General features: G+C 44.8%; 1 protein-coding gene across 1 annotated transcript in view; it reads right to left on the bottom strand.

Annotated features, from left to right (window-relative positions):
- REV3L (REV3 like, DNA directed polymerase zeta catalytic subunit) overlaps nucleotides 1-26,681 on the bottom strand; it is a 284,940-nt gene that overhangs the window by 147,757 nt on the left and 110,502 nt on the right. Inside the window, exon 2 of the mRNA XM_077487106.1 lies at nucleotides 24,759-24,951. Coding sequence (XP_077343232.1) covers nucleotides 24,759-24,951 — 193 coding nt within the window. The remainder of the gene's footprint in view (nucleotides 1-24,758; nucleotides 24,952-26,681) is intronic.

Raw genomic sequence — 26,681 nt, 5'->3', positions numbered from 1 at the left:
GAGGGGAGGGAGACACCCTGCCAAACAATAGCCATCTGACCTTATACGGAAGCCCGCAGTACACTGCGGACGAAAGCCAAATCCTTGGCTGCTCGAACAGCCACCTGATAAACTTTTGTGAACGTATGCACTGAAGACCAGGTAGCAGCCTTACAAATCTGAGCCACAGATACCTGATAGCGAAAAGCCCAGGGAGGTTCCTACACCCCTATTAGAATGAGCTCCCACCCTAAAGGGAGGAGCTTTACATTTCAGACCATGAATAACCAATTAACGGACCCAATTGGCAATGGAAGCTCTGGAAGCTGCCTGCCCCTTCTTGGGTCCTTTTGGTTAAACAAAAAAGGAGTCTGATCCTCGGATCTCCACAGATCTAGACAAATAAAACTCGACTGCCCAGACAATGTCGAAGGAATGCAGTCATCTCTTCTGCCGAACGAGGATGAGAAAAAAAAAAGGCGGCAAAATAATGTCCTGATTCAAATGAAAGGCTGACACCACTTTTGTCAACACGACCCTGTTGTAGTGATGGATCAAGTATAGTTCCCAGCACGAAAGGGCCACAAACTCAGACCCCCTTTTAGCCAAGGTGATGGCCATCAGGAAGGCTAGCTTGTGCGACAGCAAGTCTAATGGAATTTCCTTAATAGGCTCAAATGGTTGTTTCTGTAACAGACAGCACCAAGATCAAGTCCCAAGGACACATAGGTGACCCAATTCGGTGAAACTAAGAGTTGCCCCCTGCATAAAAGGTTGGCACCAGCGAATAGGAGGCTAAAGGCCTTTGGAAGAATACTGACAGAGCCAAAATCGGACCTCTGATTGTACTCAAAGCCAATCTGATTTCCACTGCTGACTGTAGAAAAGAAAAAGAGAATTCTCCAATCACATATTTCCGAGGATGCCATTTTCTCGCTTCACACCAAGCAATTAAAAAAAGTCTTCCAGACCTTATGATAGAGCTTCCTAGTGACAGCTTTTCTAGCATTCACTAGGGTAGACTACTGGTCCCGAGATGCCACGGTCCTTTAGCACCCTGGCTTCAACAGCCATGCCATCAAATTTAGAGACTGTAATGGGGTGGAATATAGGACCTTCAAATACAGAAGATTGGGGCATCGTGGAAGCGTCCAAGGCCCATTTATTGCCAATCTCACAATCTCCAGGAACCAGGGCCTTCTGGGCCAGGCTGATGCCACCAGAATGCCTGGAACCCCCTCTCTCCGAATCCTGAGCTACAAATGTGGAAGGAGAAGGACCCGGGGAAAGCAGAAAAAAGTTCCGTGGAGTACTGGCTCCACGGAACTACTAGAGCATCTGCTCTGATTGCCAGAGGATCCCTTGTTTGGGGGACAAATTTCCATAGCTTGGTTGTTGAACCCGGATGCCAATAGGTTGACCTCTGGTCATCATCAACTCTGGCAAATTTTCTGGAACACCCCTGGGTGTAGGGACCATTCCCCTGGCATATCTGCTGGCGGTTGAGATAATCTACCTTCCAGTTCTCTACTCCTAGGATATGGACTGCCAATAGAATCGGCACATGTCCCTCTGCCCGGGCTAGTATGTGGTACATCTCCTTCAGAGCTGAATGACTCCTGGTACTGCCTTGGTGGTTTATATAGGCCACATCTGATCGGGCATTCCTGAAGTTCTACCGTCCAGGACCGTAGGGCCAGACATACTGCCCGAAACTCCGGAACGTTGATGGGCAGGATCTGTTCTGTCCTTGACCATTTCCCCTGAAATCGCTCCCCAGCCTGAGAGACTGGCATCTGTGGTCCGTACTCTCCAAATTAACAGGAGAAAGGATCTTCACTTTTACAGGTTCTGTGCCTGTAGCCACCAGTTTAGGCTTAAGCGTGCCCGAGGAGATAAGAACATTGGATAATCTAGGGCTTGTCTTCTCCTGTTCCAAGCTAACAAGATGTCTTGTTGTATAGGCTTGGAATGGAACTGGGCATAGGGAACTGCCTCAAAGGAGGACACCATCCTTCCTAGAAGACTCATACAGAGCCAAATGGAGGGTTGTCTGGTGTCCCTTATCTCACGCAGGCTCAGACCTAAATACTTCAAACTTTGAAGTCATCTCAAGGCTGACTTTTTTCGGTATGACCCAGCCTAAGCTTTCCAAATTCTGCACTGTGCAGGTTATGCTCTGTTCTACAGCCTGTAGCGAATGATCTCTGAGCAGGAGATTGTTCAGATACCCGAGCACCAAGATCCCTTGGGCTCTTAAAAGACCCAGTACTGGTGCTAGGACCTTTGTGAACACATGAGGAGCTGTGGCAAGCCCAAAAAATAGAGCCAAAAACTGAATGAAAAAACACGCGTCCTTTATAAATCGATGGGATTAGAAAGTCTCCCATCTAGAGCGAGGCTACAACTGAGCAGACAGACTCCATCCAAAAAACTGGATTAGTAGATACTGGTTCAGGGATCTTAGATCCAAAATGGGCCTTGTGTCCCTGTTTGGTTTTTGAACCATAAACAGGTTAGAATAAAACCTCATGCCCCTTTCGGAATACAGGAACCTGTACAATCACTCCTTGATGCACTAAATGATGTAGTGCCTTAAACAGTAAGTTTCTTTTTGGAGGATCCAAGGGTGCACTGGATCTTAGAAACCTCTGAGGGGTAACTCTCCGTAACTCCAGCTTGTAACCGCAGGATATAGTCGAGGTGACCAACTCGTCCTGAACAACTATTCTCCAAATGTCCGCAAAGTGCAGCAGCCTCCCCCCCCCACCCGATAGAGTGGGGGCGTGCCCTCAAAAGGAGGGTTTGGTGCTGGGTTTAAATGAGATTTGGACACAGTGCTTTATCTGGCCCTGGCCTTGCGGCTTGCCCCTGGCTCTAGCGCCCTGTTGACCTGACTGCCTTAGCGCTGAGACACCTGAGGAAGCAGTCCCTGAGGTTTTAAACAGGGGACTGTTTGCTTCTCTTTAGAGGAAGTGGGGAGCTCTTCCCTCTGGAAATCTTTTGGATATATTTGTCCAAATCATCATGAAACAAAAGTTCCCCATTAAAGGGGAAACCTGCAAATAACTTCTTACAAGGAAGCTTGGCTGACCAGTTCCAACCTACAAAAGCCTGCGCATAGGTACAGACAAGAGAGCCAAATAAGAAACCTGCTGTATTGAATCCTTTAAGGCATCAACAGCAAAACAAAGCGCTCGAGGAATATCCATCTTATTTTCAGCAAGATCATCTTCCTGGTTCGGCCATCTGACCTAATCCTTTATGGACTGGCAGATACCAACTGCTGCAGCAGCTGGCTGAATAGCTGAACTGACCAAAGAAAAGGAAGCCTTTAATAATAACTCCAGTTTCTTGTCAACAGGGTCTTTCAAGCACTGTGCATTATCCACCGGACAAGTTAAGTTCTTGGCTAAGGAAGAGACTGCTGCATCTACGGCTGGCATGTTCCACTTCTTAATGAAATTTTCATCCATGGGATAGCAAAAGGTAAAACCTCTTTGGGAACATCCTAACAGGATTTTTGTTCCTCCTATCAGCATACACTGCCTGTTCCAACAGTGGGTGTAAGGGGAAAGCCCGTGCGGCCTGAAGAGGCCTCAGGGACCCCAAACAGGACCAGGGGGGGGTTCAGTAACCTCTGCAAGAGGCACCTTAAAGGCAGAATGAACCATTTTGGCAAGAGTCTGGATCAAAAGCCTTTGCAAATGAGAGGCAGACAACAACTGGATATCTTCTTGTCCAGATTGCTCATCCGCCAGGCCCTCCATAGAATTATGAACTCTTCCCCATCCTCAACCCATTCCTGCTCAAGATTAGGAAGCTCAGGGAGGGGGGATCTGTCATGCTTCTTGCCACCCTGTGGGGTGGAGGCAATCATGCCAGCAATCCTGTGCTCTAAGCTGGTTAGGGCTGACAGGTCATCCTTGGTAATAAAGGGCGTTGCAGCAGCATAGACTGTAGGCACAATACCAGATAGGCGCAGCTCCTCAGATTGCCCAGCAGCCTCTGATCTTTTGTGGGATACAACACTAGGGATACAACTAGGTTCATCAGGCGCTACTGACAACATAGGGGTGCCTTTCCCTGTAGTGTTAGTCCCGCTCCTCTTTTTTTAAGACATTTACAAGCCACACAAAAAGAGTACCTGGGTGTAGTATTAACACCCCTCAGAAGGGAGACCCTTTGATAGAGCTCACCAAGCCCCTATACAACAATCCTGCTAAGCACCTTAGCCTGCCAAGCAACACCTGGTGACTCACATGACCCGGGTAAGTAGAAATGAACTGCTGCAGATGCCTGGTTCAGAGACTGCTCTGTGTCTTCTGGAAGCACTGCATGCTTGGCATACACAGCTTAAATAAGCTGGCTGTGCGTCGGGCGTTCTGCACAGTCCCGGCAAACGGGCGCGGCTGTATTTGAATATGATTTGAATCTTCGTGCGCCAATTAGGCTAAGGCATATGCGCGGCTTCAAGTGTGCACATCGCCTATGGCGAAGCCGCGTGCGCCATGGCCGCCAAACTGCTGAACACAGCAGCGCTCTTGTGAATGCACGTGTGCCATGACAAACCAAGAGGCGAAATGACGCACCATCATACAGATAAAAAACAGCCAGACACAAGCAAAAAGGGAACACTTTGCAAATACCCACAGCTAGCCCAAAACGTTCCTGTATGGTCACCTCACATGATAAATAAGGGGGTTCCACTAACCCGTCCAGGAGCAGGGCAGCTTAGAAACTAAGAGCCCAATCTTCACGTATCACGGCGGGTTCCTGTCACTTGAGGACCTTCAAGGACTGGGTACCTTTTTCATGTTTAGGGCCCACTCCCTTGGACCTGTACAGCACAATGCAGGAATGCCTCAGCGCTGTGGTGTTCAGGATTCCACTTGGCAGGGTCCAGTGCCCGAGGTCGCATTACAGGCAAAACGTTGCAGGATCTTGTGTCTTCTTTGCAAGGCTCGGGTACCATTTAGCTAAGCATATAGAGCCTGTGTCAAAAGGAGCCGATCAGTCATTCCCTTGATTTATTTAAGAACCGTTTGTGGGTCTAGAGACCTGGAGCTCATAGAGCTCAAACGTGCCCATCCACCTTGCAGACACTGGTCAAAAAAAAATTATGTACTTCCTGTATGAGAGGGGTTATATAGGGGATCACTTCCTGTCTCGAATTTTGTCTAAGTGTCATTCACCTATAGATGGCGTATAACCCAGTAGGTAATGAATATTAGCCTAACTCTGCGTCCTATGATGTATGAAAAAGAAATTACATTTTTGTTGCAGTGGATGCCTAAAATCTGACTGGTGTCTTCTGGGAAAATTGGTGAGCCAATCACACAAGCAGGAAATTATGTTTCTGGGGAGTGGTCAGTACACACTGTGTACAGAACAACTTCAGGTAGCCATATTGCAATGCATTCTCAGAAAATTACATTGGCTGCATATTGGAAAGAAAAGGTCATTTTTAATAACATTCAATCACAATATGATTAGTATCGCAATTATATGTGCTATAATATTTTTTTCATTATTTTCTTTTTTTCCCCCCCCCCCCCCCGCGAAAGTGGAGTTACCCTTTAAGCAGGTCTCTTTCCTCAGCGCACTGGATGGCACTGCAACACACCTTTCTTCTGTGCAAAGACATGAATGAAGCAGGACACTGCATTTTAGCATATAGCATTCTAAAGCATTGTCACATCACAACGAGCTGCAGTGCAAGCACTGTAATGCGTTTTAACTATGTTCGCAATGCACACAGACATATGCACATTATACACACAGTGTGGTGTTAATGGCCTCAGTTATATTACATTTTATTATTCTAAATAAACTATTAAATGACCAGTCAACCCAAAAAAAGTATTTCTCAGTTATAGGTGAAATCTGGTAGTTGGTTTATTCCCTGGCTTCATAGGTCACACCGATTCTAATGGTTAGATTGCCCTGCCATCATTTCTATCCACATTGAAGACTTAGATGTTCAGATCCCTTCTGTTGCAGTCCATATATACAAATAAAAAAAATAAAAACGTGTAATGGTTCAAGATGTGCAAGTCACCGTCTAGTAACTTAAAGTGGAATTTCGCTCTCCCAATTAACATGGTTTATTTTTAATGCTGCTAGCATTAGTAAATAGATAGGACAATAGATCATATATTTCCTTGTTTTTTTTCTGCCCAGGAAGAGGACAAAGCCCTGGTGGTACGAGGTTTAACATACTCTACAGAGATTTACTGCTGTGACTAATGTTTCTGAAATGGCACTTTTGATCAATCTAGCTATGGTATTCTTTGAAGCTCTGTCTCGTACAGAGAATCATACAGAGTGTTCAACTTCCTCCAAGGTTTCAGAACTTGTAGTTACTTGAGAAGGCACCTTCTGACAGCCAGACACTGGAAGGTGGCTGCTTTGTTGTTGGACAGATTAGTGCAAAGAGGATATCACCACTTCTTGGGTTCTGCAGGACAGTATTGCCACTTTCTGCCAGAAGGTTAATCAGGCTTCAATAATATTCTACCCAGCAGAATGAGACAACACAGTTCAAACATGGAAAGAACACGAGTTTAACTTATTCTACACACAAGTTACCAAGAGGACCATTTCAGCATCAATCCCTTTTTAATTACACAGCCCAATAAGAAAAAAATAAAAACATTTTGGGTTCCTAGCTTTTTGGATCTGTTCTTGGGGTTATTTGAGGAGCGAATTCAAAAAATTGCATTGGCTATACTGTATTCAGCTTTTCTTTCTTAGATAACGTCAAATTTATAATATTTTTAGTCAGTTTTTTGCTGTCTGATAAACGGAAACATTGGTTATTAACTCTATTCTTGTTATGTGTGAAGATTGCCACCATATTTTCATTTTTGCATATCAAGCACCATAGAGGTTAAGGCTACTTCACAACAGTGCTGCCTGTATCAACCCATATGATGAATGGCATTAATACTGTATCTCAAAAATCAGAGCTGATGGGGAAGAAAATTGTTTACTTTTTTTTTTTTTTAAACCGGTCAAATATACCCAGGAACAGGTCCAACGATTAAGGCACCAAAATGTGCGTTGGCCTGTGTTATCAATGAGCTTAAATGGGGTTTTGATGAACCCTCTGAGGACTATAGCAAGATCCCACGTTTTGAGTACTTGGGGGGCCTGACTCCTGATAATAGACTTAGAAAACATATCAGCAACAGAAATCTATTGTTTAATGGACTAGTGTCGAAGGGACATGTTGGAATTTTTTTTATCAATCAGCAGCTGCAGCTGATCAGTGGGGGACTCCTCCATCCACTTTGTGTGGAATGAGGAATCGGCTTTCATTCATTCAGCCCACTAAACTGTGTATGACCAGCATTACTACTCAGGAAATTAGAAGTACTGCAAAATAACTTCTTGTTCAAAGTCCAGGACTGAAGCTATGACAGGTCATTCTGGGTGCAGATTTTTTATCTAACTAGAGAGGATGTCTTACAGACTTTGCCACAAATGGTAGAGGTAACTTCTACTGGTTAATAAGGTCTAAATCACTGTGCTTTAAGGATCTCTTGCTCAGATATGAAAACATTGAGTACCTAGATCTGTGGATGTTCCGCCTATCTCTACTAAAGGAAATTGTTCTTAAAAGGCAAATCATAGGGTTGCAATGAGCTTAGCTTGTGTAGCATTATGAACTATGTTCTCTTTGACCATACCATTAGCAGGCTATAAAGACAATATTGGTTTTGTCCAATCACTCTGAGGAGGTCAGAAAGGGGGATAGGTATAAGCCAAGTTAAAGGCTGATAGGTGTGCAAAGGCCTTTGAGTGCCATCATTCTCCACCATGAAGAAAAACCTTTGGAACTTCTTGTGTTTCTATATTTGGGGTTCCCCATTTTGGCACCAACAGACTGAAAGTTTGTTTATCGAAGGATCATTCTGATTAACACAGGTCCCACCTGCTTAGGAATAGTTTGATTTTGCTTTAGGAGAAATGCTGAAATCCACAGGAGGTTCTCATCTGCCCAGAGTATGGTCTCTTTCACTAATGTGATCAAGGTAATTTAAAAGACGTTTATGGTTGATATATCTATGGTTCTCAAGAAAAGCCAGTATGTGCCAATCCATTTTACAGATTCTAGTTATAAATGCAACGGCTATAGACTAGGCAGAGACTCTAAAATTTGCTCCCTTGGTGTGCCCAATTTAATACAGGATTGAAGATGACTGAGCCACAGATCCAGCATATGTGAAACATGTAGTTGCCAGGGCAGATTTAAAGCGGAGGTCCACCCTAAAGTGGACCTTCTGCTCATCAGAACCCTCCCCCCCTCCGGCGCCACAATTGGCACCTTTCAGGGGGGAGGGGGGGTGCAGATACCTGTACAGTACAGGTATCTGCACCCACTTCCGGGATAGCTCTCTGCGGAAAGGGGCGTAGATTACGCCCCTTTCCGCAAGTGCCCGCCCCTTTCCGCAAGTGCCCCGCTGCCTGCTGGGAAACACATAGATCCCAGAGGCAGCGGGGACCGTCCTTATTGCGCAGCGTGACTCGCGCATGCGCAGTAGGGAACCGGGAAATGAAGACGAAAGGCTCCATTTCCTGATTCCCATACCCAAGATGGCGGCGGCAGCACCCGGGAGACGATCTAGAGATCGGCTTCGGGTGCCGACATCGCGGGCGCGCTGGACAGGTAAGTGTCACTATTTTAAAAGTCAGCAGCTGCAGTATTTGTAGCTGCTGGCTTTAAAAAAAAAAAAAAAAAAAAAAAAAACGCGGAGTCCCGGCGGACTCCCGCTTTAATGCTTGTAGCCCCTGCTTCCCTTGCTTCTGGGAAGAGAATTTGCTTTCCAAACCATGGGATTTTTTTTCTGATGCCCAAGCCAAAATGATAAACCTGTTTTTTGGAGGCTTGAAAGAAATGTGCATCTTCCCCTGTAAAAAGAAATACCCCCTGAAAATAAATTTTCCCTGGATTATTCCATTTGCTAGCAAAATAAACTTTGAGGGTTTCATGAACAGAAAAAGTACTGCCTCTTTTAGTGTGTAGAGCCGTATTAAAGTCTAATATGAACAGAAAGCACTTTTTTAAATGCCAGAGTACCATGTTTTGCTTTTAAATGTTCATTTGTTCCTTCAGTTGGCAGCATTAATGATTATAACGTTCCTTCCATAGGCCCTTCTCTGCATTCCCCATCCTCAAAAGCACCCAAAAAAGACAGAGCCCTCTTTTGGATCCTCAGATATTTCTGTAGATCAGTGGCTCTCAACTCCTGTCCTCAGCACCCACTAACAGGGCAGGTGATAACTGAAATACATCACAGGCGATATAATTTGCTGCTCAGTGATTGCAGTATTCTAGTCTGCATCTCCCCAAGGTAATACTTAAAATCTGGCCTGTTAGTGGGTCCTGAAGACAGGAGTTGAGAACCACTGCCCTAGATGATGATTCTCAAGCATCAGAATGTGACGGACCAGAAGCAAGACTAGGGACTGGAGATGCTGAGGCAAAGTCATGAAGTAAGCAGAAAAATGACCGAAATACTATAGGTACTTCCCTTTAAAGAATCATAGATGCTCTTAAATATTCCTTCCTAGTTGCTCTATGCAGCAATGGTAGATGGTCTTAACCCAGGAGTTACTTTATTGAGTTGCAGCTGCAAATTCTGGACTGGAATAAGTCACAAGTGTGTCATGGCTTAGAAGATGGCCAACACACCACGCTAACAGCCCAGCATTAGAAAACTCTACAGGATTCAGCATGCAGCCAGTCTGCCTCCACATCCAGCATGCAGAAGGGAGAGGGTCACTTCACCTATTGGGGATGTTTGCTCATTCCCACATGGAGGGAAAACACTCAAAAGGTAAAAGGGTAATTAAAAAGGTAAAAGGAGGAGAGGAATCCTCAAAAATACCTGCTACAAAGCCCACCAGGCCCACTGTTACTGCATGATGTGGGGCTGAGTACACAGGGAGGACCCTGCAACTAACCTGAAGGGCTGGAGACAAAACAAAAAAAGGTAGTCAGAAGCCTCTTTTGTTCTCGTTAGGTCTGAGTAATCACAATGAAACTGGAGTGAGTCTGGCCTGTATTGGCCCTTTATAAATTTGTGGATCTTGGGTTTCCTTTTAGGTGGGCAGAACTGTCCTAGAAGATGATTTTTTTTTGGGGGGGGGGGGGGGTTAAACAGTAGGACACGTCCTTCTATAAAAGGACAGCACTGGATATTAAAGGATAAGTAAAAAATGTAATTAAAATATCTGATCTCCTTTTCACAGTTGTCCCTGAGGCTCCTGACAAATTATTTTAATCTGCATTAACCCAGATAGATTCAGAAAACTTCAAGCTGTGTACTTATTCGGTTTTAGCAAACACTTTAAGACCACAGTCTTTTCCCCTTTAACAGAGTGAACATTTATATAAAAATGTGGCCTTTGTAGTTTATCGTAGCACTGATGTATTTCTTGCAGGACAAAGGGTCTCAAAACGGTAGATGATGTGACTCTATATATTTTTATTGCATAGAGTTTAAAGGAAGAAAGGAAACTCCTTGGCTCAATCCAAAAAATAATCTTCAAAGTATCCTAAATAAGAGGAGATGATGCAAGTGTAATTTTATATAAACACAGTTTAAGGCATGGTCCACACTAGTGCAGCTGAGATTTGATCCAATTTTCAATGCGATTATGTAGTGCGGAGGGTATTCCCTACTAACAGTAGAATATAAACATAAGAGCCGACATTAAAAATAAAAAGCAGCAAAAACACACGGTCTGCAGATTCCCCACCCCAAGCATTGTCACCATTGTAATGCTCGTCACCCCCCTTACTGATGTGCAGGGCTGCATGCACGAGTAAGTGTCTGGTATGGATTTTGGGGGGACCTCGTTCAATTTTATTTTTGGTCCCCTTTGAAAAATCCATACCAGACCCCAAAAAGCCTGGTATGGCTTTTGGGGGTGGGCTGCACGCCTTTTTTTTTTCTTTAAATTGTGCAATGTCAGCTCTGACATTTACATTCTGCTGTTAGCAATGAATCCCCCTGCTGAGAGCAGATGCTGCCTCCCTAACAACCAATGACGAATCCATGCTGTCAGAGAAAGAATGAGTCACTGGTTGTTAGTATACTAGCTCCTTAAAGCAGTAGTAAACGTTACTAAATAAATGTGCTAGTATGCACCGACCTAAAAATTATGAAAGACTTACCTTAAAACTAACCCCCTCCAGTGGCGCGCTGTCACCGACAAGACTTCCATTTTCATCCGGCCTTCCTTCCAGGTTCGTGGACCATGACCACTTAAATGGCCAAGCCACAATGATGTCACTTCTCAAGCATGCACGGGAGTCTTAGCCACAGAGCTCTGAAGGAACGGCACGAGTATGTTGTTCCTTCAGAGCGAATGCGCAGGTGACGTCACCAGCTGCAGATCAACGTTAATATTTGCCGGCACGCCACGTATCACAAACGTAGTCTGGAAGGCTATTTTATATTGAAGAATGATCACATCACAGAAAGAAAGGTGCAATGTTTCAGAGCTCTGGAGGACCCCATGCCAGTCACTGGCTGCAGAGACACTGAATAGCTCCTGAACAGTGCACGTTTAAGAGATGTTCCTTTAACCTACAGATAAAGCTTGACTATAAGCTTACCTGTAGGTACAAGTGTCCAAGGGGAGTTTACTACTGCTTTAACCAATGACTCATCCCTGCTGGCTAATAGCAGACAGGAGTCAAATCAGTGGTGTCAAAAATGCATCAAAAAATATATGTATATGCATTTTGGTGCAACTTCAATGAAGCCTATGGGGCCAAAATCGTGTTTCAGTTGCACCAAAGTAGTGCAGGGACATTTTCAAAATTGCATCGTAGTTATATTGTATTGATGCGAACAAGAATCACTGAAAAAAAATATTAAGATTTCATTGGTCATGTGATTCTGTGCACGTGAAATTACATCCGAAATTGCACTTGCGAGATCGGAGCCTAAAGCAGACCATAGATTATTTGATTTTCTTTCCTTCCACCATAGATGAAAGGAAAGAAAGTCACTCGATTTCCCCATCAACCCAGTAACAGATGTGGGGACTCTTCCAAGATGACAGAACACAATGATTACTGCTAGCGACTATAGCTGCTGGCAGTAATTACATGTAAAAAGAAAAAAATCCAACAGGCTGGTTGTACCCAAGTCGATTGACTGATCAACTTGAGTACAATCAACCTGCCCATAGATAGAATCCTGTCCGGTTCCTGCGAAACTGTCCGAATTTCGATCCAGGTATGGCTAGCTTAAGGGCAAAACCCATCAGTCTCACCTCATCACAGTGGCATCACTAGGTTTTGTGTCACCCGATGCGGTAAAACATGGTGTCAACCCACCCCACCAACTATATTTGCTCCTCAGTACAGACCCCCCTCCACCAATTATAGTCCTCCCTCCGTACAGAAACCCCTTCTGTCAATGCAGACCCCCCAGGTCAACCATTGGCTGCACTGATGGGCTGCGCTGGTAGGCGCTGATGAGGTGGCATGGATGGACACCGATAGGCTGCATCTAATTGGCACTGGTAAGGATTCGGCGCCAGTGTGAAGAGTCACCTCCCTGAAATGGGTTTGCCACCTCCCTCAAATTAGTTTTTGCAGGTTTGGATGTGAATCCAGGTTTTTTTTGAGAAAATCGCCCAGCTCTATTACAGGGTCACCCACACTTTGTGCAGGGTACTATGGTGAACTCATGGCACTACATGCAATCACAGGAATATAAGGATCCTCACCAACATACTATTATAGTGATAATCGTGTCACAGGACTGTATTGCTGTCTATCTCCACTGGGTGAAATTTCCCTTCACCTCCTATCTCAGTGACAAAACGGAGAGAGGAAATCCCACCTCTTATGGGCCGTACACACGATCTGAAAATTGGACAACAGATAGTTTTTTTGCAAGTTGCATATCGAAAATGGAGAGGTTACTAAAGTTATGAAAATTGGCATACAACAGAATAAAAAATCCGGAAGTGATATCATATTGTGTATTTGTATTGTATTTTCAGACGACAACTGTACTGATTAAACAAAAATTGTACGATCTGGTATCATACAAGAAAACCTTATGCGTTTGTCCGATCGGATAATATCGGATGAACCGTCGTGATCGGCTCTCGAAAGCTCTGTATTAACAAACAGATTATAGTTTGATTGCTTAGAAAGCAGTATTTTTACGTACGATTTTCGGATCGCGTGTACAGACTTGTAACAGTTATTGGAACAGGCATACCAAATGGGAGATTTCCCCTCTATACCTTCTCCACAGACATGGTTACATTGGTAGTCAGGCTACACATACATTTTTTTATTTTAATTTTTTTTTAAAGTTTAACAAGCAAGCTGAATGAAAAAAAATTTGGCGATTGCCCATCCACACATTTGAGGTGGATGGGGGAATCACTTCTGCAGCACTACTGTGTTCTGCCAGTGGCACTGATCGGCAAAAAAAAATAATAAAGACGGGCTGCTCATACAGAAGTAAATCAAGAGATACAACCTGCCTGCCCATAGATGGATCAGAATTTGGCTGGTCTCTGCTGAAATGGCTGAATTTCGATCCATCCATGGCAGGCTTTAAACAGGTTAAAAAAAAAAAAATAATAATAATGTACAATCAATGGTAAAAACAAACTGAAAACATACATATACACAATACTATAGCAGAGGAAGGGAAAAAAAAACTATAAAAGCATAGTTCAAATTTGATCCAGCATAGGTAAATAAAAATTCCTTTCTGATCCCACAGGAGGCAATTGGATATTTCCTGATCAACAATCCCTGGGGTTATTACCTATAAACATTAATAACCCATTATGGTTTGTGCATTTAGGGAATGCACACAGCTCTTTTTAAAGCAATTTACTGAGTTAGGCAAAACTGATTCTTGAGGGAATCTATTCCTTATTTCCACAGCTCACAGTTTTATTTAACCTCCACATATGAAAGGCTTCCTCTTTTGCTCTAGAATGGTGATTTCCAAATTGCGGTCCTTTGCTCGCCTTTATGGGGCACTATTCCTCCCACCGATATAAGATACTATTCTGCCTACTGACAACAATGGGGCACCATTTCTCCCACTGACGCCAATAATGGTGCACTATTCCTCCCAGTGATAACAACAATGGGGCACTATTTGTCCCCTCAATACCAAATGTGGCAATGTTTACTGATGCCAGGAAAATTTCCACTCCCACTGGCCCATATATCAGCAAAGACAGAATAAATTTAGTTCAGCTAATCTTCCCTTATAACTGAGCTCCTCCAAGCCTCTGTTCAGTTTAGTTGCCCTTTTCTGCCAGATGAGGTCTTATGATAGGAAAAAGGGGCAAAATTATTTCTCTCTCTTATAGAGAGAAATATTTTAGATTTGCCCTTCACATTCTGCTCCTGCGACAGTGGTCATGGAGAACCAAAAAGCAAACAAAAAGGATTTAGAGAAAGATTTAAACTGCACCTTTATAGGTTAAAAGTTACTGAATAACACCAGCTAACAATCATATTAACCTGAAAGAATCAGGGAAACCTTATAATGTTAGTCTCAAATATCCTGACTAATCATTGCACAGGATTAAATTATTCTTGCAGAAAACAACCCATTCTCCCACATGCATAAAATGAGTGACCTTCCCCACACACAAGTCAAGGTAAAAATCTACAGCATAAAATGGCACATGCTGGAGAAACCGGAAAATTGTATACTTACCTTTCCGTAATTTTCCTTTCCTGTTGCATCTTCATGGCAGCATACACTCTGGGTTGTGACTCTTCCCCCACAACCTGATAGGACCACATAGCTATAAGATGAAGATATGCCCCCTGCCCCGGTATTCTCTGTATATATGAATCACCTTTGTGGGTGGGATATTGTATGCTGCCATGAAGATGCATCAGGAAAGGAAAATTACGGAAAGGTAAGTAGACAATTTTCCGGTTTCCTGTCGCATCATGGCAGCATACACTCTGGGGATTAACTCGCAGACTGGGTGGGAGATGCAAAGGTAAATGTTTATTAGCAAGGAATAGAAGAGTTGGCTTGAATAATGGGACTTTCCAAATTCTACTGTTGATAGCCAAGCTGAGTCCACCTTGTAGTGAGATATAAAGGTGTTCCTGTTGGACCAAGTGGCCGCTCTGCAGATGGTTTCCGCTGAGACCCTACAATACGCTGCCCAGGAGGTGGCCACTGCTCTGGTGGAATGAGCCCTCAGGTCTTCAGGAATTTGCAGCTCACTCAGTAAGTAGGCCTTTTTAATGGTCTTCACCAACAAGGAGGCAATGGTTCTGGCCGATGCTGCTTGACCTCTCCTAAGGCCATAGGGAATGATGAAGAGGTTCTCAGATCTTCTAAAGGATTTGGACACAGAAAGATATTTTATGATGTTGCCCCTTACATCCAGAGGATGAGCGTCGCCCTGGTCTGTGTTAAGAGCTGGCAAGTTGATTTCCTGGTTGAAGTGAAAAGAGGATGCCACCTTTGGGATAAAGCGATCCGAGGGTCTTAGAACTACCCTATCCGGATGATCAGATACGGCTCCTTAATCAGTAATGCTCGCATCTCTGAAACTCTCTTCGCTGATGTGATTGCGACCAGGAAGGCGAATTTTAGTGTCAGGTGCCAGAGGGAGATGTTTTCCAGCGGAAAAAAGGGTTCTTTGGATAGTACCTCTAAGACGACTGATAGGAAGCCCTCCTTTCCAATATGGGACCTAGGTGGTCTTAGTTTAAGACAGGCCTTCTGAAATTGCATAACAAGGGGATCGTGAGCCCATTTAACCCCTGTCAGGGCGGATAGAGCTGACACCTGAACTTTCAGAGTACTAGAGCTAAGACCTTTGTCCAAGCCTAATTGCAGGAACTCTAGGATCAGAGGAGCCGAAAGGGAGGACAAATCCCAGCCAAGGTCCTGAGAGAAGGTAACAAACTTCTCCCAGACCCTGTGGTAGGTGCAGTTGGTGATAGGACCGGATAGGTGATAGGACCGAACGTAGGTCCCCTGATTTATTTTTACTAGAAATAGAGGGGAATAGAACCCCCAACCTCTTTGGGATAGGGGCACCTCCGTAATTGCTTCCTTTTGGAGCAGATCCTGAACGTATCGGGTCAAGGCTAACCTCTTTTGCCGGGATGACGGGAGGTTTGTTGGGCAAAAATGGTCCCCGGGGGAAGTCCCCTGAATGACCATCTGTGCCCGACGTGAATAGTGGTTAACGTCCAGGGGTCGCTTATCGTTTCCGCCCAGACCAGCGTGAACTTTGAGAGTCTGGCCCCCACCACTGCTGGCTGGGCGGACGCACCTTCAAAAGGACTTCTGGTCAGTAGATGCCAGGGTCCTGGGCTTCTGGAACTTCAGGAAGGACGTTTGAGGGGCCTTCCAGTTCCTTCTGTACTCCCTACCAGGCCTGTAGGACTTGGCATCCCTGTACCTGTACGGGAGGTTACGCTTAAAGGGAGGAGGCCTCTGAAGCTTTGGCTTTCTATCCGAGGGGATAAGCCCCGATTTTCCGCCAGTGACCTTAGAAATAGCAGAGTCCAATGTGGCGCCGAAAAGGTTCTCGCCATCATACGGGATGTGCAGGGTTTGAGCCAGAGAGCCCGTCTGGCCATTACCAAGGACAACATAGCCCTGGATGCAGACTTAATAGCATCCACAGATGCCTCTGCCACAAAATCCCCTGCAAGGCTTAGTTCTTGCAGGGCACCAACTATCTGGTCCTGATCAGCACCCTTGGATACAAGCTTTTCTGTGCTTGCTGACCAACTGGCAATAGCCTTACCCACAGCTGCAAGAACCACTGCTGGCCTGCATATGCCTCCTGCTGCTAGGTAAGCTCTTTTGAGATCAGTATCGATCTTCCTATCCAGGACATCCTTGAATGATATGGCTTCCTCAATAGGGAGCGTTACGTGCCTGGCCAGGCGCATGAGGGATGCATCCACCACTGGCGGGGACACAAGAGATTTAATTTTAGCCTCCTTTAGAGGATATAGTTTGGCAAGCCGATTGTTGACACTTGCTTTCTTCTCGGGTCTCTGCCCCTCGTCTCTGATAAGTTCCTCCAACTCATCAATGAAGGGGAAGGCTTCGGGTTCTCTCTTCAGGTTCGGAAAATATTTTCTCCTTTTAGGTTGGGCCTCCTGGGGTTCCTCCCAGCTAATGGCCTCCTTCACTGACCTCACAAAGGTTCTATTAGGGAGAAATCATGCTCTCTGGAAGTACTTGGGGGAGCCGGCGAAGCACCCCGTGGAGATAACTCCGTGTCTGGAGCGACACGTGGGGCAGAAGACTCCGTGAGCTCTCTGTGTTCTTGCCCTTTTTCTCAGGTGGCTTCTTCAAAGCACCTGCGGCATGCCAACCTATCTGGAAGGGCAATGGCCCCGCATACCCAGCAGGTATTTTCAGAAGGATGGGAGTGGCGTGCTGGTGAATGGCGCCTCCGGTCAGGGGATCTTCTTCGGCGGGAATGGCTGCGCCTTGAATGAGACCTGGAGCGACTCCTCCTGCGACTCCCTTTCCCTGAGCGACTTCCTCCGCCCGAATGGCTCCGCCTATGGCCAGAGTGGCTTCTTCTATGTGAGGAATCTCTGGGAGATGATCTTGCGGACCTGATGGGGCTAACCATTTAGGTAGCATTAGTGCGTCCTGCCCTCTTTTTCGATCTTCTCGACTTACCAAACTCCTCCCCTCTTACCTATTATGCTGGTGGTGATCTGCTGGAGCAGTGGTCTCCATGGATAGGGAACAGAGGAAGCCTGAAGACACAGGTAACACAAACAGGGTAAGGAAGATAAAGCCACAACAGAAACAAGAGGGGAATAGAGAGTAGAAAAAATACAAGGGAGATACTTACCAAACAGAGAGGCAACACTGGGGCAGAAAAAACAAAAATGCAGCAGTCAGGAAATTCAGCTGAGCACAAAAACAGGCAAAAGAAAGGCATCTGCATTAAAAAAAAAAAGGCATCTTCCCCTTTTAAAATTGGAGCCGGGGTCACGTCCCGCCTGCACATGCTCAGTAGTGCCGTGCGGCCGCCGGCGCCATCTTGGAAAAGGGAAAAGACATAGATAGACATACACAGGCTGCCCAAAGTGCACAGTGAGCATGTGCAAAGCGGCAGAGTGACCAGGAAGTGTGCTGATGCCGCTGTGGGACTACAGAGCTCAGCAAAAGGAAGTAAAATATGGCAGAAAGGCAACACTGGGGGAAAGGCACCAGACAACCTAAGGTGACAAGAGATACTGAAGGCAGAAGGTATGCTGTCAAGCTGCAGAGTAACACCAGGGAGGAAGAGGAAACCGGAGACCACCGCAGGTACTAAGCCTGTTTAAGGCTTAAAGACCAATCTTTTTATTATATGCCTTCAGCCTGTTTAAGGCTTACTTCCAACGGCTATAGAGGCAATGCTCTGTTTGCAGAGAAAAAGTATTCATACCCCCAAGATCACCAGAGTGGGGTTCCTTCCATTTAGCTTCCTTTAGAGGCTGTACCGATAAGGACTTCCACCCAGGAGAGGCTAGAACCTGGCTGGGGCGAAGCGGTAAGAGGGTGATGATCCCTGCGGTCCCAACAGGTGAGGAAAAATAAGAGAATACCGGGGCGGGGGCGTATCTTCATCTTATAGCTATGTGGTCCTATCAGGTTGTGGGGGCGGAGTCACAACCCAGAGTGTATGCTGCCATGATGCGACAGGAAAATAAGATTTTTGTACTAGCTGGCAAACCCTTTTCTTGGGGTGCATTAGGTACATGAGAAGTCTTGCACCTTTGGGTTATACTGGTGCCTGCAGAAGGATTGGACACTGACAAAACAAAAAACTGATGGCTACAGCGATCTAACCAGAATTGGGCCCTCCCTCCTTCACCCACAGCATTCTGGGACACATCGCAGGTCCCAGAAGAATGGAGGACCATTCACAAAGCGCAGCACGGCTTGCGCATGTGTGGCTGTGAAGGTGAAGCCGCAAGACTTCACTGTCTGTTTGCCTTAGTCAAGATGCTGGCGCCTGGACCTGAAGTTGATTGAAGATTCGGCTCAGGTGAGGACAGCGCTGGATCCAGGGGCAGGCAAGTGTCATTATAATAAAAGTTTGCAGCTACAGTATGTGTGGGACCTGTGTCCCTCAATGGAGTCCAAGAAATAGATTACCGTATATACTCGAGTATAAGCCGAGATTTTCAGCCTCTTTTTTGAGGCTGAAAGTGCCCCCTCGGCTTATACTCGAGTCGCCGCTGTCTGACTGCTCGATCAGCGTATCGAGCAGACAGACGGCGGACATTAATTTTCAAAAGCCGCGCCTCCTTCTCCGCCTCCGCCTGTGATAGGCGGAACACTGAATTTCCCAGCAGTCAGTGTTCCGCCTATCACGGACATCCGCTCATTCTCATACTACGGACGAGTATGAGAGGATGTCCGTGATAGGCGGAACACAGGCTGCTGGGAAATTGAGTGTTCCGCCTATCACAGGCGGAGGCGGAATTTTGAATTGTAGAATGGCCGCCGAGAAGAGCGGCGATCCATCGGCACGGGACGGAGGAGGCACGGGACGGAGGAGGCACGGCACGGGACGGAGGAGACACGGGACGGAGGAGGCACGGGACGGAGGAGGCTCGGGACGACGGCGGCTCGGGACGGAGGCTTGGGACACAGGTAGGCTGGACACACACACAAGGCTGCACGGACACACACACACACACACACACACACAGGGATGGATGGATGGATGGATGGATACACACACACACACAGGGATGGATGGATGGATGGATGGATACACACACACACACACACACAGGGATGGATGGATGGATGGATGGATGGATGGATGGATACACACACACACACACACACACACACACACACAGGGATGGATGGATGGATGGATACACACACAGGGATGGATGGATGGATGGACACACACACAGGGATGGATGGACGGACACACACACAGGGATGGACGGACACACAGGGATGGACAGCCATGTCTCACCCTCGGCTTATACACGAGTCAATAAGTTTTCCAGTTTTTTGGGGGTAAATTGGGGGCCTCGGCTTATACTCGGGTCGGCCTATACTCGAGTATATACGGTATACTGTGAATAAAAAAAACAAACAAAAAAAAATACTATATCCTTTTTCCCTTCCTATCCATTGAGACACACAAAAAGTCTTTCACCTTCAGGACACCCAAAAGCAACGGGGGGGGGAGGGGTCTGGGGCAACACATGCTGATACCTATGCAGGTTGCAGTTAATGCATTTTCCTTGCGATTTTGGTGCATTTTGCGTTTTTGGGAGGGGTCCGTTTTGCAGGAGAAACCAGAAAAAAACGTAAGCGATGTGTTTTCGATGCATTTCTGCTGTTTTTATTTTTGACGTTTATTTTGAAATTTATAGAACTAAAAACGCAACCTGCTACGGGAAAGAAAAGCCCATAGGAAACTGAAAATGTTAAAAGGACTAGTGTATTTCTGCAAAACAAGGCCTAAGTTTGAAGCTGGAATGAGTAACGGATATAACAACCTCTAAACATCTGGTAGAAACTTGAGAAGGTGTGAACAGAACACCAGGTGAAAACCTTGCAAATCTGAGGAACAGTTGCTAGTTGTTGAGAAGCCTAAAAAACACCCAACTTGAATACCGTGAGCCTGGACATGAAAGGGCGGAATCATATCCTTGAGAACGTAGGTTTGGATGATGGTCTACGTGAGCCACATAGAGATGGTGGAACAATGAGCTACTGCACCTGTACCGTGACTAATAAAACTTACAACTACACCTACACAATGAAGAAATATTTCCTTTTTGGTGAACTGGAGTCAGACAGAGGGGTGGAAGAACTATGTTCAGGTGAAAGGCAGAAACGACCTTACCCATATAAAAGGGAGCTCCGAGGCTCAACACCATCTTGTCCCTAAGCAAACCAGAAAAGGTTCCTTGCAGAATAAGGCCACCAGTTTAAACACACACCTCACAGGGATGAAGGCTAAAGTTCCCTGTACAATGGTTTTTATTCAAGGATTGAAAGAACAACTGTCTCAAACAAGATGGTAAGGACAGAACCGTACCCTTAGATAGCGCTGTGGGTCAAACGCTGGTCTAAACTCAAGTGGACACAGTCGGGGAGAATGATATAGGATGGAAAAGTATAAACGCTAAAAAGGTACCCTGGAGCTCAATGTGGATCAAGAGCTGGAAATGCCTGCAAGCCTAATGCCTATGCACTTATAATATACAATTCTGCTAGTATGGAAAAGGAGCTACAGTGAGGGATGTTTGTATGTTTGCCCACTGACAAAGAAATGATCAGTCTATAATTTTAATGGCAGGTTTATTGTAACAGTGAGAGACAGAGCAAAAAAATCCAGAAAAACACATTTCAAAAAAGCTATAAATTGATTTGCATTTCAATGACTGAAATAAGTATTTGGCCTCTTCACAAAACATTACTTAGTACCTGGTGGCCAATCCCACCTCAAGAGGTATTTTGTCCCACTCCTTTTTGCAGATCCTCTCCAAGACATTCAGGTTTTGAGGCGGAACATATGGTAACTCTGACCTTCAGCGCCCTCCACATATTTTCTATGGGATTAAGGTCCGGAGACTGGTTAGGCCACTCCAGGACCTTAATGTGCTTCTTCTTGAGCCACTCTGTTGTCGACCCATTTTCAATGCCCTGGTGGAAGGAAGGAGGTTCTCACTCAAGATTTGACGCTACATGGCCCCACCCATCATCACTTTGATGTGGTAAAGTTGTCCTGTCCCCTTAGCAGAAAAACACCCACAAAGCATAATGTTTCCACCCCCATGTTTGACAGTGGGGATGGTGTTCTTGGGGTCATAGGCACAATTCCTCCTCCTCCAAACATGGCAAGTTGATGCCAAAGAGCTTGATTTTGGTCTCATCTGACCATAACACTTTCACCTAGTTCTCCTCTGAGTCATTCAGATGTTCATTAGCAAACTTTTGACAGGCCTGTACGTGTGCCTTCTTGAGCAGGGGGATCTTGCGGGTGCTTCAGGATTTCAGTCCTTCATTATGCGTAGTGTGTTACCAATTGTTTTCTTGGTGACTATAGTCCCAAGTGCCTTGAGATCATTGACAAGATTCTCCCATGTAGTTCTGGGCCGATTCCTCACTGTTCTCATGATCACAGAAACTCCACGAGATGAGATCTTGCATGGAGCCCCAGACTGAGGGAGATTGACAGTTAATTTGTGTTGAATAATCGCACTGTTATGACCCTCTCACCAAGCTGCTTGGTGATGGTCTTGTAGTCCATTCCAGCCTTATGTAGGTCTTCAAACTTGTCTGATGTCCTTGGACAGCTCTTTGGTGTTGGCTATGGTGGAAAGATTGGAATCTAACTGTTGATTGCTTCTGTGGACAGGTATCTTTTATGCAGGGAACAATCTGAGATTAGGAGCACTCCCTTAAAGAGAGTTCTCCTTATCTCCGCTTGTTACCTGTAAAGAAGACACCTGGGAGCCAGAAATCTTACTGATTGATAGGGGATCAAATATTTTTATTTCACTCATTAAAATGCAAATCAATTTATAACTTTTTTGAAATGCATTTTTCTGGATATTTTTGTTGTTATTCTGTCTCTCACTGTTAAAATAAACCTACCTTTAAAATTATAGACTGATCATTTCTTTCTCAATGGGCAAATGTACATAATCAGCAGGGGACCAAATACTTTTCTCTCTTGCTGTATGCTAATAAGGATTGTCAGAAAAATCAAGCTGCAGAAGTAGAACGTGTCACAGCCATGTTCCCCAAGTGCTTGTGACACATTGTGTTGCATCACTGAACTGTAGGCTTCAGCCCATAGCGGAAATCGCCAAGGACTAACGGCACACTCCCAGACTTGTCCATCTGTCTTCAGGAACAGGCTTACATCAGCAAGTGTATCACAGCCCCGTACCTGTAAATCTCTCTGTGACTAGCTAACAGAAGTTACTAGCTGCCTACGTTTAAAAGGAAATATGCGGAAAGCAAAAAAGACATACATACATACATACATACATACATATATATATATGGCTGCAACAATGGTTTGATGCTGCAGCTGTCCCCTCCCAGCCGATAGTCACTGCTCTGTGCCCTGCCCTTCCAGCACTCACTAGAGCTCAGGGCTAAGAAGAGGATAGAAGGGGCTGGCTCAGGCTCTCAGCTGCAGTCAAGCATCTGGATGGACCCTAACATTATTGCCAGGATACATCCAGAGACTGTTCCGGAACTTTTTCGGATGACAGATCCCGCAATTCTGTTTGCACAATTTTACTGTGATTCGTCATGCGGAAAAATTGCCCCGCGATTTGAGTGCTATTGAAAACAACAGGGATCGCAAGGGCGTCCCGCAATTTGCGGCGATTCTGCCCACGATCCAGGACACCGTAGTGTGAACGGAACCTTTGTGCAAATTCTTCTTTATTGTCAACTGTTATCACCAGCGACAAAATATTTTTCACAATTTAATACAGGTGTCGGCAACCTAAGGCCAGCACCCTGCCTCTAAATGTCATTGAATTGACATGCAGCCGACTCGCGTACATTTTAACCCCTTCACGCCGACCGTACGCAAACATGCAGCCTCGGCTTGAAGGGGTTGTACTGGGGTGATGCCTGCAGATGCTTTTTTTTTTTTCATTTTTTTTTTTTAGGGCCAGCAGTATAAAAGCCAATCGGCTGTTATCCCAAACAGCGGGAGGACGTGCCCCCCCCCCCCCCCCCGCAGCTTGCCCGGGCTCTCCCACCCCACCGGAGAGGCTCGAACAATCAGCCAGCATATTTGCCGGCTGCCCAGAGACCCGGAATTGGCTTTGATCGGATCTAGTAACCCGGAAGCGATGTCATGACATCACTTCCAGTTTACTGAAGACTTAAAGGTGCCAAATTTAAAAAAAATGACGGTATTCAAGACAGCCAAACTTGGCGTTTTTGAATGTTGTTAAGTTCAAAGGAGGGATTTGGGGTCTTATAGGCCCCAGATTCCTCCATAAAGAGTACCTGTCACTGCCCAATACGGTCACAAGGGATGTTTAAAATTCCTTCTGACAGCAATAAAAGTGATCAGAATTTTTTTTATCAAAAAGGGACCGTGTAAAAATTTGAAAAAATAAATACATTTTAAAGTGCCCTATCCCTCTGTGCTTACACAGCTGAAGTGGGGGGGGGGTGTAATATAAAGGGGTCCAGAGGCTGTGTAATGTAAAGGGGGCCAGAGGTGCAGCAGCTGTGTAATGTAAAAGGGGGCTAGAGGTGCGGGGGGCTGTGTAATGTTATCTTCATTTATTAGCTGGTGAATGTGGCCCTCCATGCATTTACATACATTGAATTTGGCCCTTAAGTGGAAAAAGGTTGTTGGCCCCTGATTTAATAGAACATACATCAACTTAATCTACATTTTAATACATTTGCAAGCTCCATCAATCTAAAATAAGAGTAATCTAAACTGACCAAGTTATAATTCTTCCATTATCCTAACCATAATTATATCTATCATAGCACATACTGGGGTTCATTAGCTAAAGACGGAGACCGCAAAATCGGGTGCAGCTCTGCATGGAAGCCAATCAGCTTCTTACTTGTTCAATTAAGCTTTGAGAATAAAACCTGGAAGCCGATTGGTTTCTATGCAGAGCTGCATTTGATTTTGTACTCTCCAGTTTTAGTAAATTAAACCCTATGTATTCATAAGAACAAATACTGAAACATTATTTAATAATGTAAATACAGAGTAAAGTTACTTACATTCCAGACACCACTGTAATTTTAAAAACATGCTGTATATTGGCAGATGGATTGCCTAAAGCCACATTAAGTGCTCGGTCAATGCTGAATGCCACCTGGCGAAGGGAACGATCAGTGTCTTGCTGGCCATAACCATCATATGGTACATACAGGTAAGGAAAGATACCATGAAGATGAAGGCATGTCTTCTGACCTATACAAAAAGCAAAGTAGGCAAAACGTTAATTCAAGGTTACAAAAGCTGCAAACTGGCATATATTAATGTTTGTGATAAAGGGTTAAAGACATTACAAAGGCGACATTAAAAACAGAAAGCCAAAAAAAAAAAAAAAAAAGAAGGATCTGACAAACCAACAATAAACCTGCAAAAATGGGCAGTTTCTAGGACTACATATACAGGAGCAATTAGCAATTTGATAGCTCCCTAACAAAGAGATCTGTATGAATGAAGGCAAAAAAAAGACAAAACTTTTTTTTAAACATTTTTGGGATAGAGTGAGACTCGTCCGTTTTTATTGCGGTTTGTGCCCTTGTTAGGGAGATTCACCATCTCAATTTGTCCTGTTTACCATAAGCATTGAAAATAAAGGTAAAAGAAAATCCCAAATTGTGGGTTGTCCCCAGAAAAGTAAGAGGAAATCTTCCAATGGAGACACTAGTTCTTGTGACCAGGGGGTCCCCAAGGAATTTGCTTAATTTGGAGGGACAAAGAACAAAATCCCCTATGGTGGACTTTAAAGGCACGAGGTCTTTTGAAAAGTACATTTAGAATTTTAAATTATTTATTAAATATAATATGTACAAAACATCTATAAAAAACACATAATATATTTGAACATATTTATAATGTGGTCACCATCATTGCATAATAGTACAAACTGTAAAATAGTGATTTTTGCACTCGATGCGTTTCAGGACACGTATGTCTCCTTCATGGGTATTTTTAAGCAAGAATACTTTATGTTCTAGAATAGAATATTTAAGAGGAGTAATAAATATGTAGATGTACAACATTCCAGCAATGTTCATAAATATACAAGGAATCAGACAAGATTAACGAAATTTAATTTACATGTACTGAGATGGCATACCTTTCAATATGTTCTAATTAAAAACATATGAGTATACGATATATCCCTTTAATTCTGGGGTACTGCCTCTTACTTCCTTGTTTGACAAGAAGTGAAAGAGAAATCTTAACGGGACACAGATAGCGGGAAAAAAAAAAAATATGACAGGGGTTATAACTTTACCTTACCCTTTCCAAAATGAAAAAAAAAAAAAAGGCTTGAAAGCTTGGCGGTTGTTTTTTCCCTTTCAAATAACAAACATGTTATAAGTACCTGCTCTTTGCAATGGTTTTGCACAGAGCAGCCCAGTCCTCTTCTTCTAGAGCCCCTTGGCTGAAGGTCCTGGCTCCTCCCCTGTGGTGAGCGCCACCCACAGGAAGCTGCTTTGCTTCCTATGGGAGCACTCATGCAGGCTAGCTTACGAGCCACCATGTCTGCATCCATATGCACAGACAAGGTGGCTTAGCCCTGCCTCCATGTCTCAAGATTTGATTGACAGCAGTGGGAGCCAATGGATCCCGCTGATCTCAGTCTGTCCAGTGAGGAATAGAATACACCAAGGTAAAAAAACCTTACGGCTTTAGAATCACTTACAGTTTTTAAACGTACTATTTGAACATCCCTATACATTTACTTTTTGGAAATCTGTAAAGTGTCTTCACTATGCCCTGTTGATAGGCACTGCTGTGTCACAGAATTCACAGAGACTGCCTTCTGAACTTCAGAGGTGCTGGCAGGAGGAGTTTAAGGAGTCAAAATCAGTACAGCTTTAAGACACCTTTCACACCACACCGCCCATTGCGTTGTACCGCCGGATTTGCGGCGCATTTCGGCCCCTAGCGGGACGCTTTTA

Source organism: Lithobates pipiens, unplaced genomic scaffold (genome assembly GCF_037356315.1).
Source record: "Lithobates pipiens isolate NorthernLeopardFrog02 unplaced genomic scaffold, aLitPip1_a1.2 Scaffold_18, whole genome shotgun sequence".
Lineage (NCBI taxonomy): Eukaryota > Metazoa > Chordata > Amphibia > Anura > Ranidae > Lithobates > Lithobates pipiens.
Note: the sequence above shows the minus strand (reverse complement) of the source record. Positions and strands in the feature narration are given on the sequence as shown.